The sequence below is a fragment of the Myxine glutinosa genome, chromosome 5, assembly GCF_964187855.1.
Source record: "Myxine glutinosa chromosome 5, kmMyxGlut1.1, whole genome shotgun sequence".
Taxonomy (NCBI): Eukaryota; Metazoa; Chordata; class Myxini; order Myxiniformes; family Myxinidae; genus Myxine; species Myxine glutinosa.
The window spans coordinates 167,037,995-167,056,968 of record NC_136265.1 but is presented as its reverse complement, the minus strand read 5'-3'; the positions used below and the strand labels follow the sequence as shown (position 1 = coordinate 167,056,968).

The window sequence follows — 18,974 nt, the reverse complement described above, 5'->3', positions numbered from 1 at the left end:
GAAGACGAGGACTAGTCAACAGACTGCTAGTCTGTTGACTAGTAGACTCTCTTGTCAAAGAAAGGACGGGCAAATTGATTTTTCTTTAATGTAACTTGCATATATTAAAATTATATTTAAATTAACTGTAGAGTAGAGTAGAGTCGAGTGGAAAACTTTATTTCAATAAATTTTGAATAAATTTTATTTAAATAAAAATGTATATTTTTGATCTTAAAAGCTTTGTTTGTCTTTGTAGTAGTTAGAAATGGCTATTTAGGCTTAAAAAGCATTAAATTCCCTTTAGAAACGTCAAAAATCGCTTTAAAAACGTCGAAGCGCTTTAAAAGAAATCGAATCGAAGCGGATAAGCGGATAAGCGGTAAGCGGACTAAGATTTTCGGCCGCTGAAGCGGATAAGCGAATCGGACTACACGGGCTGGCGGAGCGGATAAGCGGTAAGCGGACTTAAAATTTTCCGAATCGCGCCCACCTATGGAATATGTTGTTTATAATATTTTACTTCCTTCTCGCAAGTATCACAATAAACCATATTTATAGCGTGAGAAAACGTGGTGTTTTATATATATCACTGTGCTTAAAATAAAACACTTTTGAGCTTTACAGCTCCGTTTTATATATATCGCTGTGCTTAAACTAAAACACTTTTTCACTCAGAATCATCTAAGTCATAACTATCACATGAATACTCAGAATCATACTCAGAGTCATCAATAAAGCTACTCTCATAACTATCATTTGAGCACAAACTATTAGTATCATAACTATCATCTGTGTTCAATGAAATACTATCATCACCATCGTCCAAGTTCAATGAAATACTATCATCACTATCGTCTGAGTTCAATGAAATAGTAAAATCTTCACTGCTGTATTGACTCATATTTAATTAGCAAGAAAAATATTCCCATCAATATCTATATACTTTCTTTCATTAACAGATTCAATCTCTACAATTTTTATATCAAAAGTTATCTTTAAATAATCTCTAACTATCATAGAACGAAATGACATTTCACCAGAAATATTAACATCATTCATTTTACTTAGATCTACACCCTTTGGATTATTAAAGAAAATACAAATGTCTCCTCTAGAATTATTAATGGTCTTATCATTCTTTTTCAAAGTATCGTGGTCAATCACTTTTTCAAGCTTTGAATAAATTGCCAGGAGTAGAGGAGAAACTTTTGTTAGATTTACTTTAATGGATGTCTTTCCAGGTATAGTTAGAGCTCTTCCTTTAAATGAAATAGAGGGGCTCATGTTATTTTCCATAACTGGTTTTACCCAAAAATTTCCATATTTATCTTTGTTCAATTTAACATCTTTGACATATTTTTCTATATCTTCCACCGAAGTAGAGATTGATTGAAATTTGTCTTTTGTGCTTTGAAACATTGTATTTATTAATGAATAAACTTGCGTTTAGTTTAAGTAAAAATTTACCACATAAATATGATAAGTTCTGAAGGATATTTAGAATTTCCAGACTCTCCATATGATAAATTAGAGAATTGTCCGGCTTGTGATAGAGTGGGGCTTAATGATGAGGATTCATATAAACAATGTATTTTCTGTGATTTAATTTTAATTAATGATAATAAGAAATATAAAAAAATATATAACTCTTTTAAATTAGAACCAAAAATGAATTACTTTACAAGATTAATAAGAGAGATGAATGTTAAGTATTGTGATGATAATACACCATTTCTTTCAAGGGAAGAGACTAATTGTATTGAGGAAATGTATAAGGGTTTAATGATATTTATTATTCAAAATAATTTTAATGGAAATGTTAATACAAGATACTATATAAATAAAATAATGGATTATTTTGAAATTAAACCCGAACTCAGGATAAAATATAGAGTTTCTCAAATAGCTCAAAAAAAGTTGGATAACTTGTTTTCCAAATATATAAATGAATGATTTTTTACCCGTTTGGGAAAATAAGATAAAATTTAATAACCATAAAAACATTCCAAATTCATTGAGATGTCTAATAGTTGGTTCAAGCGGATGTGGAAAAACCTGTTTACTTTTAAAGATGCTCCTTGGTTCTAATTTTTTAGATTATGATAATTTAATAATTTTTACAAAGTCAAGTTTTCAACCCGAGTATCAACTACTCTCACAGGGTTTTAATGCGGGTCTTAAAAAGGAAGACATTATCGGTTTATTTAAACTTCAAAACAAACTAAATGATTATAATATTGATGATATAATACAATTATTTTGTGATACACAGAAATCAAAATCGAAACCCATAACTTGTATTCTCAGTGATAATACGGATGATATACCTTCACCTCAAGATTTAGATAAATCAAAAAAGAACCTTGTCATCTTTGATGATTGTGTTAATGAGAGAAACCAAACAGTAATGGATAGCTACTATACAAGAGGGAGACATTCTTCTTGTAATTGTATATATCTTAGTCAATCATATTTTCAACTCCCTCGACGCTCAATAAGAAACAATGCCAATACTTTTATTTTATTTAAGTTAAATTCAATAGATGTAAATAATTTTTGGAGAGATAATTGCTCTACGTTATGTAGTAAAAAAGAATTTGAAAATTATATGAAACACACGATTGGAAAATATAAATATATTGTTGTGAAACAAGATGAGATACTAAATGATATTTTTCAATAAATAAATACAGAAAATGAATACTGAAGAAAGAGAAAGAAAGTTTAAGGAACATCAACAATTAGTTTCAAAAGTTGTTAAACAACAGGAAGAGATAAAGAAGAAACGGAGACAGAAACTAACTGGTGAAGAAGCCTTTGAAAGAAAACAAGAGAAATTCTTTAAACCACTTTTGAAAACTCAACACCCTACAGTTCCCACGGTAGAATTTACTCCGAAAAAACTTCAAATGCTCAAAGATTTTAGTCAGATAACAAAACAAGAACTTGGTGAATTAGAATATGATGACGAGGGATTATTTCGGAAACTTGAGGAGGTAAATCAACCCCCTAATTATGTTGTGGAAGCTCTTCAAAACAATGAATATTCGGCGGGTTCAAAAACCAGAGCAGGTCTCATTCCAACAGAAGAACCAGCAGTGTTTCATCTTGTGGAAGAAAAGGTATTGATATTTAATGATGAATTGATGTTCTTGAGTTCTACTCAACCAAATGTTAAATTAACTCCAAGATTAATGTTTCTTCTAACAAACCCCGGATTCAGCGGTTCAAAATATTTTGAGGAACCACTTGATATGGAAAGAGAGGAAGATAGGGTATATATTGAGTTGCTAAATGCACTTGATTATGGAGTTTCTGTTGCTGGTAAAAGTAAGAAGAATGAGAAGGAGAAACATATTATTGATGCTTTAAGTAAGCTTGGTTCGGGTGTTAGTTTTCTTCCAAATGACCCATCACAATTAGTTAATAGGCTATTATTGTTGTTAGGTAGTAAGAAGGCTGGAAACAACAATTGTTTTAATGAATCCTCAGCCATTTTAGATCAGTTGATGAACATGAAAATAATTAATAAATGTCAATACAAAGATATTTTATTAGATATTAAATAAGATGAGAAGCACAATTCTTAGTTTTAATTTCACAACGAGCGATTACACAGCTTCATTCCCTTACCCACTACAACTTGACCCCCTTACCTCATATGAGGCATCTTTGTTGTCAATGGAAACTTACAATACCCTTTTTAATATCACAGAGAAAAACAACAAGTTTAGTTATAATCCAGGAAGTGGATATAAAACTATAACCGTTTCACCTGGAGCTTACGAGATTTCTCAAATATCTTCAGAAGTCTCTCGCCTTATGAAAGAAAAAGGTGATGAACCAAAAAATATTGTAATAGATATTCAAAAACACACTTCAAAATCAACTATTAAACTTAAAAATAATTATAAAGTTGATTTCACGATTGAAAATTCGTTTAGAGAGCTATTGGGTTTCTCTTCAAAAAAGATTGAAAATAACGGGACGTTTTACAGTGATAATGTTATCCAAATATCCTCCGGTATAAATTCAGTATTAATTCATTGTGATTTGATTGATGGTGCTTATAACGATGGAATAAGAACAAATACAATATTTTCATTCAGTGCATACTCAACCCCGATTGGTTATAAATTTAATATGGAACCAAAAAATCTTGTCTATTTACCTGTGTCAGGAAAAACCATATACAGAGTAAATTTTAGGATAACCGACCAAGATAATCGTATGATATCCTTTAATGATGAAATTATATCCATCAGAATTCACCTACGTGAAGTTTTTCAATAAATAAATAATGGTTATTGTGAGAAAACACGAGTTGGGAAAATATAAAATAATTACAGGGGAGGGCATGTTCCTTTCACCAGACTATACAAGGTATGTGGGTAGAGGATACTATAAACCTAAGAGACAACGAGGTGTAGGTCATCAATTTCGAAATAAAGGAGATGGGATAATTGATACTCTAATGGGTATTGGTTCAACCATCCTTAAACATAAAGACCTAATTGGTTCAACTGCTTCTGCCGTGGGCTCCGTTGCGGGTGCTATAAAGAGTATAAAAGATGCTCAAAAGGAGTCTCATAAATTACAAGCAATCAAAGAAATAAAAAAAGGTAAAACTCAACTATCTTCACAAGAACGACAAAAAATCATTAAAATACTTGGGTCAGGGTTTCAACAATTTTAATGCTATATAAATACAAGTATGGAAGCGATTGATAGTATCTATGATTTGGATGATACGATTATCATTTCAAACTCCACTAAAAAGGAAGACTATTTTAAGGTAAATGCTATAACAGGAACAGACTGGAATTCAAACGGAACAAAAAGTTTTGAAATAAATAATCAACAAACTTACTTGAATATAGCTGATAGTTTCTTGCTGTGTAAATTTAAATTCACTAAGGCTGCGAATAATACTAATGCTACACTCGTAAATGATTTCTTCTGGAAAATGTTTGACAGTGTCCGCCTGTATATTGGAACACAAGAGGTTGAAGCGGTTGATTATGTCTCTGCTACATCTGAAATGATGAAATTTACACTATATTCGTTTAGTGATAGAATGGGTAAGGGAGCTGTTGAGGGTTTTATTCCTGATATGTCAACGGGTACAAACGCAGACCCTGGTTATAGTCAAAGGAAGTCAATGTATAATGATGACGCAAAAGCTGAGAATAGTTTTACCGTAGCAGTACCTCTGAAAGGTATATTTGGATTTTGTGATTATGATAAAGTTTTGTATGGGCTTAAAATTAGATTTCAACTACAAAGGAATGATAATGTAAATAGATTGCTTTTTGGGGATGAAAATGCTTTTGGAGAAAATAATAAATTTGTTATTAATGATTTGTGTTGGTATATCAGTGAATATACTCCTAATCTTAAAACGGAAGAGATGTTAAATAGAAGACTTAACTCAAAGAAACCGCTAAATGTATCATACCTTAAAAGAAGATGTCAACACGTTAAACTGGAACACACTACCTACACTTGGAATTTAGGTGTTCTTCAAGGAAAGCCACGATACCTCTGGCTCATTTTTAAAAAACCAGATGGAGAGGACGGTACTAATAAGAATAATGCCCTGAGTGATAATGCAAAGGTGAAACAACTTCGGGTTTCTCTTGATGGCACATTTTATCCGCGAGATAGATTGGAAATTGATTGGGAAAAAAATGATTATGCGGAAGCCTACAAGTCCTACCAAAAGGTGTGTGAAAGTAATGGTAATAATGATCCTATTTTGGATATGGTTGCGTTTCAAAAACTTTATACAATCTACGCAATTGACCTGAGTTCTCAAAAGGAAACTATAAAGTCTAATCGAGTGGATACTTCTCTATACATTGAAAGAGGGGAGAGTGAAGAGGTTAATGCATATTGTTTGCTTTTGGAGGAAACAGAATTACAGATTAATACAGATAATGGTGTTATGATTAATATCACATAGGTTTTTTCTCATAAATAAATGGTTGGGGTATATGTTAATCAAATCAATCTTAATAAATTAACATCTTGTATTCAAAATCAAAAGCCTTGTATTATTAATGTTAATACAATTCAAAGAAAAGGAGCTGTAAGAATTGATGTTTTACTCACACACACACAAGTAAAAACACTAAATGATGTTGGATCACTTAAAATTAAAATGACGAAACCTATGTTAAAGAAATATTCAATAGACGAGTCAAGAGGAGGATTTCTCCCGTTTCTAATTCCTTTATTTGCTGGTTTAAGTGCGGCGGGAGCATTGACTGGTGGTATTTCAGCAGCGGTAAAAACTGCTAACGAAAGGAAGGCACAACTAAAAGCTCAAAAAGAATTGGAAAGACATAACAAGGAGTTGGAGAAACAAATTAGTGGAAGTGGTGTAATTGTAGATTTTGCTCAAAAACTTGAAAGTCTACCTGATAAAGCTAGATTGTTGGTTGGAGATATGCTTTCCTCTATCGCTCAAGCGGGTGTTAAACTAACTAAACGGGGTAATGGATTGTATCTTTCTCATAAATAAATGGATAAATGGTTTAAACAATTTGGAAAGAATACAACGTCAAATATAGAACTAGCTAAGTATTGTAAAACACTAAAAATTGATAATGTGGTTATTTGTATGAGAGATGAATTAACACATATAAATAAGAATACAAAGAATATTATTATGAATTTAGACACACAGAATGGTTCTCATTGGGTTTGTATTCATAATAGTCAGGATAAATATTATTTTGATAGTTATGGTATGCCACCACCTGTTGAAGTAATACAATTCTTACAGAATGGTGTTTATCAAACATTCCAAGTTCAAGAAATTAATTCTAAATGTTGTGGCCAATTATGTTTATATGTATTATTTCAACTCAACAATAATGAAAATTTTTATGATATCATTTTTTATCTAATATAAATGACCTATGTTGGAAAAGATGGTTCTATCTTTGGAAAATCCTCTCAGGATATTGATTTATCAAATTATTATACAAAGGCACAGGCTGAAAGACAAAAATATAGTGTAAGTAAAAATATTAATATGAAGAATACTTATAAATTAATCAATTATCCAAACCCTACAGATGCGAATGACTTGATTAGATTCAGTGATTTATCACAATATATATCTTTAAAGAAAACAGCACGTTTTGTGAAACAAGTAAAATTTACAACCACAACACCTGGTTATACTGACCATACACCTTTCCTCATTGAATTTAACTACCTGCTTACAATTAAATTTTATAAAGAAGGACATTTAGTTAATATGCGAATTAATAAATGGGGGTATGATATGCCTGATTTAGGGTATAATTGGTCTTTTTCAATAAACATAGAAGACCTACATGATTTAAATCAGTCTCGTAAAGAAGAATATTATCCACTTGGTGAAGATAAGGATTTATGTGGAAGTACAATTAGTAAACAACAAATACGTGATTTTAAGAAAATAAAAATATATGATAGTATAGCGATGGTTCGCATGACAAAGAAGGAAGGTAATGAGATAAGGATAGAAAGCCGAGGAATACAAACCGATTTGGTAGTGGGAAGATGGGGTGGTATTACCTGTCATAATATTAATCTCACATATATTTCTGATACATAAATGGCAGGAAGAAGACTACAAGAGAATTATAATTTTTGTATTCAAGGATACCTACAAGAAAAGGGTGCTCGGTATTACATACCTTATGATTTGGAGCATATACATGGGAATTTTGTCATAAAAAACTGGCCTTATACTGATATTGTTAAACCCACAAATAGAGACTTGTTTAAAATATTAAATAAAAATGAACTTCTCAAAGTTATGAAATATAAAACTCTTTTAGAAATCGTCAACAAATCTTATTGGTATCCTATTATGAGAAAAATAATTATAGATACAAGAATATCTCAAAATCCAGATGAGTATATGTATAATATTCTTTGGGGTTCAAACTCAAGGGTAGCAAGGGATGAGGAAGGAGTTGAAGAAGAGAAGGAGGAAAGAGAGAAAAAGGAGAAGGAGGAAAGGGAGAGGGAGGAGAAGGAGGAGAGGGAGAAAAAGGAGGAGAAGGAGGAGAGGGAGAAAAAGGAGAAGGAGGAAAGGGAGAAAAGGGAGAAGGAGGAAAGGGAGAAAAGGGAGAAAAAGGAGAAGGAGGAGAGGGAGAAAATGGAGGAGGAGAGGGAGCAAAGAGAGAGGGAGGAAAAATATAAAAAGATGGAAATCACTGAGATTCATAAAAGATTGAGTGTATTAAAGCAAATAAATCAATCTCAACGCACCGAAGAGGAAATTAAAGAATTAACAACTCTTATGAAGATAATGGTTTCAAAAATAAGAACGTCAATGTCTTCAATTTCAGGGAGGAGATTTAAACGAGAAAGTGGTGAAGAAGAAGAAGAAGAAGAAGAAGAAGGAAAAGATTATGTGATTGATGATGTTGGTGTCATTGACTTTAGTTAGTTTTTATTTGTAAATAAATGGAGGAGAGAGTGAAGGCATTCCTTAGGATTCTTTATGTTTTAAAAATAAAGATTGAAATGTATATGTTGAAAACCAAAAAGGTTTTGATACTCTGTCGGAATTTTTCTGATAAATAAATATGAGTTATTGTCTCAAATGTAAAAAGAAAACTAAATCTAAAAATATCTCTTATGTTAAAGCTAAAAATAATAGAGTTTATCAAAAAGGAATATGTCAAGTATGTGGCTCTAAAAAGTGCCAATTCATCTCTCCTAAAAGAGGAGGAGACATACAAAAGTTTCTGTCAGGAAGTAAATTTACAACAACTGGAATTCCAGGGGAATTACACCTTCCAGGGTATTCTTTCTGTGGTCCAGGAACAAACTTGGATAAAAGATTAGATGAGGCTGACAATCCTAAACCTTGGTCTAAACCTACAAATAGGGTTGACGAAGTGTGTATGAAGCATGATATTGCTTATGGGAAAACCACTACGTTGACTGAAAAACATAAAGCCGACAGCGAAATGTTGTATAATTTGTCTTTGATACAAAATCCAACGTTGAGAGAGAAAGTTGATAGGTTTATTGTGAGAAATTTGATAAATGCTAAATTGAAACTTGGTCTTGGTTATTCCTCAAAAAACTATTAGGCTCTAATGATGCCATCAAGACTGAGGAGCTTTTGGCTGAAGAATTACACAAACCTATAATCACAAAGTTTAAAAGAAGGAAGGTTTATTCTAAATACACTGACCACATATGGTCCGCTGATTTAATTGAATTGAATAATGACAGGGGATACAGGTATGCTTTAACCGTTATTGATTTGAGGAGTAGATTTGCCTGGGTTGTCCCTTTAAAAAATAAAAGGGGTGATACTTTAATGTTAGCCTTTAAGCTAATATTTGATCGGGATAAAAGGAAACCAAAGAAGTTATGGACTGATGAGGGAACAGAGTTCTATAACAAAATATTCATGAAATTTCTTAAGGGGAAGGGTATTAAATTATACAGCACCTTTAATGAAGGAAAGGCAGTTGTTATTGAGCGTTTTAATCGTACTTTAAAAGAGAAATTATATAAAAAATTCACACAACTCGGTTCTCAAAAATGGGTGTATTTAATTCAGGATATTGTAGATAATTACAATAATACAGTTCATTCATCAACACAATCAAAACCATCAGAAACATTTACAAAATTAGAATATGAAAAGGAGATTAATTTGAGAAAGCCCAAGTTTAAAGTTGGTGATATTGTAAGAATATACAAATGGAAAAGTCATTTTGAGAAAGGTTATACACAAAAATGGACTCGTGAATTATTTAAAATCATTGATGTAATGGATACAGTCCCTTGGACCTACAAATTATATGATTTAAATGGAGAAGAAATCTTGGGTTCATTTTACTCACAAGAATTACAAAAAACACAAGTAAGCAGATAATACCCTTGAAAATAATAAATAAATAAATAAAATGTAATGGGGATACGTTTTTAAATCTGTGAACCCCAAACACAGAATCCCACAACTTTTTAGTTGGGGCTTAACTTTTGTGTGTGTATAATGGGGATACGTTTTTAAATCTGTGAACCCCAAACACAGAATCCCACAACTTTTTAGTTGGGGCTTAACTTTTGTGTGTGTATAATGGGGATACGTTTTTAAATCTGTGAACCCCAAACACAGAATCCCACAACTTTTTAGTTGGGGCTTAACTTTTGTGTGTGTATAATGGGGATACGTTTTTAAATCTGTGAACCCCAAACACAGAATCCCACAACTTTTTAGTTGGGGCTTAACTTTTGTGTGTGTATAATGGGGATACGTTTTTAAATCTGTGAACCCCAAACACAGAATCCCACAACTTTTTAGTTGGGGCTTAACTTTTGTGTGTGTATAATGGGGATACGTTTTTAAATCTGTGAACCCCAAACACAGAATCCCACAACTTTTTAGTTGGGGCTTAACTTTTGTGTGTGTGTGTATGTGCGAGTGAGTCATAATAATATACAAACCCTAACCCAACCCAAGCCCTAACCCAACCCCATCCCTAACCCAAACCCATCCCTAACCCAACCCATCCCTAACCCAACCCCATCCCTAACCCAACCCCATCCCTAACCCAACCCCATCCCTAACCCAACCCCATCCCTAACCCAACCCCATCCCTAACCCAACCCCAACCCTAACCCAACCCCATCCCTAACCCAACCCCATCCCTAACCCTCACATTCAAAATCCCAACCCTAACCCAATCCCATCCCTAACCCAACCCCAACCCTAACCCTCACATTCAAAATCCCAACCCTAACCCAACCCATCCCTAACCCAACCCCATCCCTAACCCAACCCCATCCCTAACCCAACCCCATCCCTAACCCAACCCCAACCCTAACCCAACCCCATCCCTAACCCAACCCCATCCCTAACCCAACCCATCCCTAACCCTCACATTCAAAATCCCAACCCTAACCCAATCCCATCCCTAACCCAACCCCAACCCTAACCCTCACATTCAAAATCCCAACCCTAACCCAACCCATCCCTAACCCAACCCCATCCCTAACCCAACCCCATCCCTAACCCAACCCCAACCCTAACCCTCACATTCAAAATCCCAACCCTAACCCAACCCCATCCCTAACCCTCACATTCAAAATCCCACCCAAACCCTAACATAATCTTTCTTTTCTTCTTTTTTAAATACGTATTTCTTTTTTTTTTTTTCCTCTTCCTCCAATTCTGTCTTTCAAGGCTTTTAAGTTTGAAGAAGTAGAAATGGGAAGAAAGAATTTTCCAGCATTTTCTTCCTCGAACTTTCTTGATATTGCTTAAATCAAGCGTCATTAAATAAAGAACATTGTTCATTGCTTTAGAATCCAAAGAGTCTCCAAGAGGAACCCCACAGGTAGAGTCTCCAAAATAAAACCAACTTTCCAAGTTCCCAAGGTATAACCACATTCCTGTTGAGCCTCCAAGATAGGTATCACATTCCGAGTCATCAAAACAAAACCCCCATTCCGAGTCTCCAAAAATGTAACCATCTTTCCAAGTCCCCAAGGTAAAACCACAATTTTCAGAAATATTGGGGGTTTCCGTGATAAGTCTCACATAGTATAACTGCGGACCATCAGGGAAAACTTCCCTTTCCCAATTTTTTAGGGTTTCTATGATGTGTCTCACATAGTATAACTGCGGACCATCAGGGAGAATTCCCATTTCACAATTTTTTAGGGTTTCTATGATGTGTCTCACATAGTATAACTGCGGACCATCAGGGAGAACTCTCCTTGCCCAATTTTTTAGGGTTTCTATGATGTGTCTCACATAGTATAACTGCGGACCATCAGGGAGAACTCTCCTTTCCCAATTTTCAGAAATTTGTGGGTCTCCAATGTATGACTTGTATTCTGGCTCATCAAGGTAGAACTTGTTCAGTGGGTTTTGTTTTGATAACTCACAACAAGTATCATCATGGTAAAACTCTTTTTCAGGATTTTGTGGATCTCCAAGGTATAACTCTTTGGCTGGGTCATCAAGGTAGAACTCGTTCTGGGGGTCTTGGTTGTTCAAAATGTCTTCAAACAAAAAAATAACTTCATCCCAAGTTGTGTTAAAAGCAGAATTTTCATTTCGTATCTCAGATACAATTTCCTGTGAAAGAAAATAACAATGTATTAATTTAATACAATATTTTTTATTTGTATAAATCAAGCTCTATGAATATTAAAATAAACTTTGTTAACTCTTACACGAGTCTCATCTTAAAAAAAAAAAATTAAATAAATAAATAAATAAATAAACAAACTTACCTCCATTGATAAGAGGTTCGAGTCCAGTTCATCAATCTGAAGGTTGAGTTCTACACAGGTAGTAGGACTCCATGGAATAGCAAAGTTATCCCATTCCATTTCGGCATAGTAGTCCATTCTCAAGTGAAGCAGAAAGCGTGTTTGAAAAAGCCTGTGTGGTCGGTGCCTTTTATAAGGACTGGGTGTGTCTTCCTGTGGAAATTCCCTGGGCGTGTCTTAACTGGAAATGATGTGATGGAAATTCCCTGAAAATGATGTAATGTATTACCTGGAAATGATACAATGCTGAAGAGTTTATAAAGTGGGTGGAACTTAGCAAAAGTGGGAGGAGCTTAGCAAAAGTGGGCGGGGCTTAGTAAAAAGTGGGCGTGGCTTAACAAAAAGTGGGCGGGGCTTAGTAAAAAAATGGGCGTGGTTTACCAAAAAGTGGGCGGATCTTACCAAAAAAATGGTATGTGGCACTGGAGGCGCTCAAACAAGAACATTGAGGGAGGTTTACCATTTTATCTTAGCTCAGTTAAAATATCTTAATAAAGAACCAAACTCAAACATATTTTTTGTTAATATATTAGATGGTGAAGAGAGTTGTAGGAGAATTAAATTATTTCCCACGCATAAACAAATATTTGTAGGGTCGTTGTTTGAGTGGGTTATATTCACCAGATGATATTAAGAGTAAAAGGTTAAAAGGTCCATGAGGTCAGAAGGATCACAGGTGTTTAAGTGGTCTAATGAATAAGGATAACATGTCAAAAGGTTAGAAGGTTCGTAAAGAACAGGGTGAGAGAAATATAGGTGTTTAGGGGCAATGAGGGAGGGAAAGAATTAATATGGAAGTGAATGGGTCAATGTTTGAGTGGGTCAAAGATTAATCTGCCAGATGATATGTAGAAGAAGGATGATAGGTCTAAAAGAGAAAACAAATATTTGTAGTGTTTGAGTGGTCTAATGAACAACATTAAGGATAGGTACTACAGACAAAAGGTTCATAAAGATGAGGGTGGGAGAAATAGAGGTGTTTATGATTTTTGAAAAAGACAAGGGGGTAAATGACATTAGATAGGGATTTCCCATGTTAAACGGAGGTGTCCCAGAAGCAACATTATTACACTACTCTTGTGAATGTAAATAATACCACAGCTACCATTTAAAAAGAGTAGACTGTTGTGTGCCAGCACCATGGCCATGTTATATTGTTATAACTATCTGCTTTGGAGTTAGGTCGCATTCACAGAACCATGTGATGGAGTAGTGACCAATCCAGCATTAATTCCCATGAATTGAAACCTTCCTGACATGTTCAGGGCTGCCCTGATGACACTTCTAGCAGAGTATGAACAAGGACAACAGCAATAACATGGGCACAATTGGGAAATTTTTTGACTGTCCTTTCCTTAAATGTACTTTAAATGTACATTAATGCCATAAATTCAGGCCTTAATGTACATTTATCCCCCCCTCCCCCATCCACACCCCCTTTTACTCCCAAACATGAATATTAAATATCATCATTATAAACTTACCTTGTGCATTCACAAGCCCCAGATATGACCTTATCATCAGTGTTAATTAAAATGCCATATTCCACCCTTTCCAACCGTCTTCCACTCTTACTTTTCTCAAATTACATGTTCTAAATTCAGGGGCTGACAGAATGGCCTAAAGAGGTACACACCCTTGCCCCTAAGCCGTCTAGGCTGGGGTTGAATCTCGGCTGAGCTATAAACTGTCATCCCGGTTTTTCAAGGGTGATTCGTCAAAGTGCTTGTTTTCCCTCGGATGGACGTTAAACTGGACATCCCATCTGCGGACATTACTAGGTGGATGTTAAAGATCCCATGGTGTTCTTCGTGACAAGAAGGCGAGTTATTGCCCACACAATGGCTAAATTCCGAAATTCTTGCCATAACTTTAGTCGAATATCAGGCATGGCCAGCCAGTTCGTGAAAGACTTGGCCAAACTTCCCTTGGCCAACCCCACAGGAACATGGGAATAATTGTGGCCCAAAAGAAGAAGACATTTCATGAATTCAACTCTGCCGCATGCATACATAATATGTATATTGGCCCAGATATCTTTATTAAATCTTCATTTTGACAGTTGTCTTACAAAATGAAGAATTGCAGACTGAAAAATGTCAAACCAAAAGAAGTCTGTGTGGGCTTGTTACTGCATAGGCCTCATGATTAATAGATAAACATATTTGTCCCTTTTTCAGATAAAAATGCAGATGTGGTGGTTGTTGGAAAGATTTCCTTATTCCCACAAGGTGTCCTTGGCCATGGTGCCGAGGGTACAATTGTATACAGGTATGTGCACACATTCTGTGCCGGAATCCTTTAATTGTGTCTGCCAAGGCTCAAAGGAAGGTGACTGCGAGTAGAATATATTTCCATTAACATTGGGGTCACAAACAGCTGCAGAACCTGGCAGCCATCTTGAAAAGTAATTAAGCAGCCATGATGAAATTCATGAGTGAAATAAAAATTTGGCCAGAATTTGACAATTGAGGATCTGGAGTTTCATGCCCGCATACACAAATATACATGTATACACTCACTCACTCTCTCTCTCTCTCTCTCTCACTCTCTCAGTCTCTCACTCTCACACACACACACACACACTCTCACACACACACACACACACACACACACACACACACACACACACAAGTGGATACTTTGAGACCTGGGAGTGCTCTGTGTTCCACCTTCTGAAACCCACATATGGAGATAATCAATGACACAGACGCTTCTCCTTTTCCCAACATATATATATATAGATATAAAATCTAGTGTAATTCATCTTGTGGCCCCGGAACCAAACAAAAATAGAAATTTATAACTCACAGCCCATACAGCTCCAATATCTCTCCCCCCCCCCCCCCCCCCACCCCGTTTTACTCCCAAACATGAATAATATTAAATATCATCATTATAAACTTACCCTGTGCATTCACAAGCCCCAGATATGACCTTATCATCAGTGTTAAGAAGCACCCAAACCTAATACGGTGTCTCCCCCTGGGAAGTCTGCCTGAATGTTGGGAATGGCGGCATCGTCTTTACAATTGCAGACATCCATTAAATAAATCACCAAGCCTGCCATGTTCACACAAGATAATCTCAGTTTCAAAGTCCACTCTGGCAGCGATGGTTGAAGGTTTGGGTAGAACGCTCCCGTTTACGAACCTCCGGGCCTTGTACCGATCCACGTGGCCTCAGGAGTTTGCAATACATGGGGCTGCAGGCTATCAACTTTTCTGGCTAGTTTGGAAAGTTCCCCAACTCTTTTTGTGCAGACAGACACCCCTTTCTCACAGGTACATTTTCAAGTATTTTAGGTATCCATCCATATGTCGCAGATACGATATACTTTATGTTGCCCCGAACACCGCCATTTCCTAGGGTTTCTGCACATGCACCACCGAGCATTCTGCGGCGGATTACGTCATTTCAAAAGTTGCATTTTGTTTATTTGGTTTAAAATTATTAAAATGTCACATGTCACTGGGGATGCAGAGGCTGCTTTGATGGAAGGCCTGTGGCCGTGAAACGCATTCTTCCAGAGTGCTTCAGTGTGGCAGAGCGTGAGGTTCAGCTTCTCCGCGAATCAGACGAGCACCCAAATGTGGTGCGCTACTTTTGTGCCGAGCGTGACCGGCAGTTTCAGTACATTGCTACTGAGTTGTGTGCTGCTACACTGCACCAGGTGCCTTTCCTTCCTTGCACAACTGCATTCTTCATGTTCCTCTCAAAGCTCTTACACGAGCATCGATCTTGTATACAAAAATAAGAAAAATTCACATAAGGCTTGCACTGCTCACATCATACATGTCCTATTGCTTCCCATGGCAGCAAGATGTGCTCTGACATGGTCGCGCTCCCACTTAGTTGTCTGCAGAGGTCCATGTGGCCACTTAAAGGTCTCGGCTGTTTTTGACATTGAGCATAAATATGTCACCCTGATTTGCTGTGCATTCTCAGTGCATGGAAGATCTGGTGAATTGTGTAGGCCATTGTATTCTCACAATTACCTGCACTTGAAGGATTATGTTACTTGTCCTCAAAGAGGTCTAGTTGTCATCCAGCCAGAATTTATTGACAACTTGAGCTCTGCTTGGATACCATTATTCATATTTTATATATATATATATATATATATATATATCATGTGGGACTCGAACCAAGGACCTCCTTTGATTTTGCGTCAACAGCCCACTGCGCTATTGAGCCAGCCGAAATATACTCAGAATTTTTCACATATATATATATATATTTTAATAAACAGCAATTGCTTTAAAAAAGATGGAAGATGGCATGTTTACTAAACAAGGTAAAACCCTCAGAGGAGTCAGTCACTCAGTATTGTAATGAAAAGCTGAAATGTTTCTCTTCTTTTCATTCCGTGCAGTATGTGCTGGATCCAAGCTTTGACAGAAGGTGCCTGGAGCCGATAGAACTTCTGGAGCAAACTTTACAGGGCCTCACCCACCTGCATTCCCTCAAAATCGGTAAATTATCTCCTACTTCACACATTTAGTTTGCAAAGCTTCTGGTTTTCTTGCTCAGAAATTGGTCCCCTTCTTCTTTCGTATGCAGCCCTTGGCAGCGGGTAGCATCATTGGCTGAGAGGGGTACGGCTGTGTCACTGATGTAATGCCCTCTGTAGGTTAGGGCAGGTATTTGGAACTTGGCCAGGGTGCCTACTCCGTAAAGGACACCATGGGATCTTTAACATCAACCAACACCGGCAAACGGGAATTTGATTAGCTATGAAGTCGATCTGTTAGGAACGTACCATTTTAAAAACGCAGCAAGTACCATTTTAAAACCATTGGTATAACTCCGCTGGGGTTCTAACCCCTGACATCCCAGACTCAGAGCAAATACGCTCTAACCATTTTGCCACCGAGTCTTTTTTGTTGTCCTATCTGCAATAATTTGAATACAAAAACATAGGGGCAATACCCCTGGCGCTCACCTGTTAGAATAAACAGTATACTGCACTGACTAAAGGTATTTTAAACCAATTTCAATGGTTGCTAGAAGAAAGAGCAGCATGTACAATCATACTAACATAATCATAAGACTTTAAACAAACAAGCAACAAAATACCTATTTTGGGGGGCAACCTCCACCCCCCCCCCTCCCACCCCGTGTACTTCCTCAGACCCCAATTTTTCCAATGCCTTGAACAAACATTGGTATATCATGGGTGATGAAGGTTGTGGCGACGTTTCATGAAAATTGTGTGTGTAGGTTCTGAGAAAAAAGCAAATTCCTATTTTGGGGGGCAATCTCCACCCCCCCCCCCCCACCTTCCAACTCGTGTACCTCCTCAGACCCCAATTTTTCCAATGCCTTGAACAAGCATTGGTACATCACGGGTGATTACGGTTGTGGTGGAGTTTCATCGAAATCGTGTGTGTAGGTTCTGAGAAAAAAGCAATATCTATTTTGGGGGGTCAAACCTGGATCCACTTTGACCCCCAGTAAACCCCCTGGAACCCCGATTTTTTTTTTTATGACGTGAACAAACTTTAGTCACAACACAACAAATATCATTTGTGCCAAATTTGGTCGCAATCCCATCAGCGATTGGAGAAGAAGTTTCAAATGTTTACGGACGGACTGACGACGTGCCATCGCATAAGCTCCCCTGAACTTCGATCCAGGTGAGCTAATAATAGTAATAATAATTATCATGGTATAAATTCACAAGTGTAGGCTTTGGGCCAAATGTCCTCTACCTGCTTCCACATTTCCTTGTAAATCCTCTCTGAGAAAAAGAGTCACCTGGGTAAATTTAATGTGCCTTCCTCTATCTATTTCTGCTTCACCTTGTGCTGTCACATGACGTCACATCCTTTGAATGTCCAATCTGTTTGGTTTTGAATCCAGCACTGTGTTTTAACAAACCCCCATCTCTCCACCACTCCGTAGCACATCGAGACTTAAAGCCTCACAACATCCTGCTCTCGCTGCCAAATGCACACGGGAAGATCAAGGCTCTCATCTCAGATTTTGGGCTGTGCAAGAAGTTGGCAGCTGGGCGACATAGCTTCAGCCTTCGGTCGGGCATTCCTGGCACCGAGGGCTGGATAGCTCCTGAGTTGTTATCTCGTGAAGGCAATCCGGTTAGTCAACTGCACCACCCGGCCATGTGCCTTACACTATATACGAACTACCAATTTAGTTGGCATTGGAATTATATCCTTCAGGTTTTGCTAAACAATCCCTAATTTGATGAGGCACATGTACTATTCACTGGTGGGAAACCCTATTGTTTTTGTGAGGTTTCTTTGCAAGAAATGGTTAGTAAGATCAATCCTTTTGTGGTTATGTTCCCAAATTTAACGTCTACCATGAGTACAGATTATTGAATTATCCAATACAGATTATTGATTATTGAAAGCAGATTATTGAATAAAAATCCAACAAAGGCCACGGCTGATTCCGTTCCTGTCGATCGCAGACATGTGCTGTGGACATATTTTCTGCTGGCTGCATCTTTTACTTTGTCATCTCTGGTGGAAAACATCCCTTTGGCGACTCCTTACACCGGCAGGCAAACATCCTGGCGGGGGTCTACACCATAGATTTCCTGAAACCGGATGTACATGGTACCGATTCTGGAGGCATTCCAAACCTGGAAATATTTGCCGTAGTTTCAACAGGGTAGACTACTGTGGTTTATGACTTTGTTTGTCTTGTCT

At 36.6% G+C, this 18,974-nt stretch overlaps 1 protein-coding gene across 2 annotated transcripts in view; it reads left to right on the top strand.

The window, feature by feature from the left end:
• Positions 1 to 18,974, top strand: part of LOC137426769 (serine/threonine-protein kinase/endoribonuclease IRE1) — a 102,968-nt gene that overhangs the window by 61,826 nt on the left and 22,168 nt on the right. For both annotated transcript variants that reach the window (XM_068115634.2, XM_068115635.2), the window contains exons 14-18: positions 14,475 to 14,565; positions 15,778 to 15,967; positions 16,670 to 16,769; positions 18,202 to 18,395; positions 18,734 to 18,881. In XM_068115634.2, coding sequence (XP_067971735.2) covers positions 14,475 to 14,565; positions 15,778 to 15,967; positions 16,670 to 16,769; positions 18,202 to 18,395; positions 18,734 to 18,881 — 723 coding nt within the window. The remainder of the gene's footprint in view (positions 1 to 14,474; positions 14,566 to 15,777; positions 15,968 to 16,669; positions 16,770 to 18,201; positions 18,396 to 18,733; positions 18,882 to 18,974) is intronic.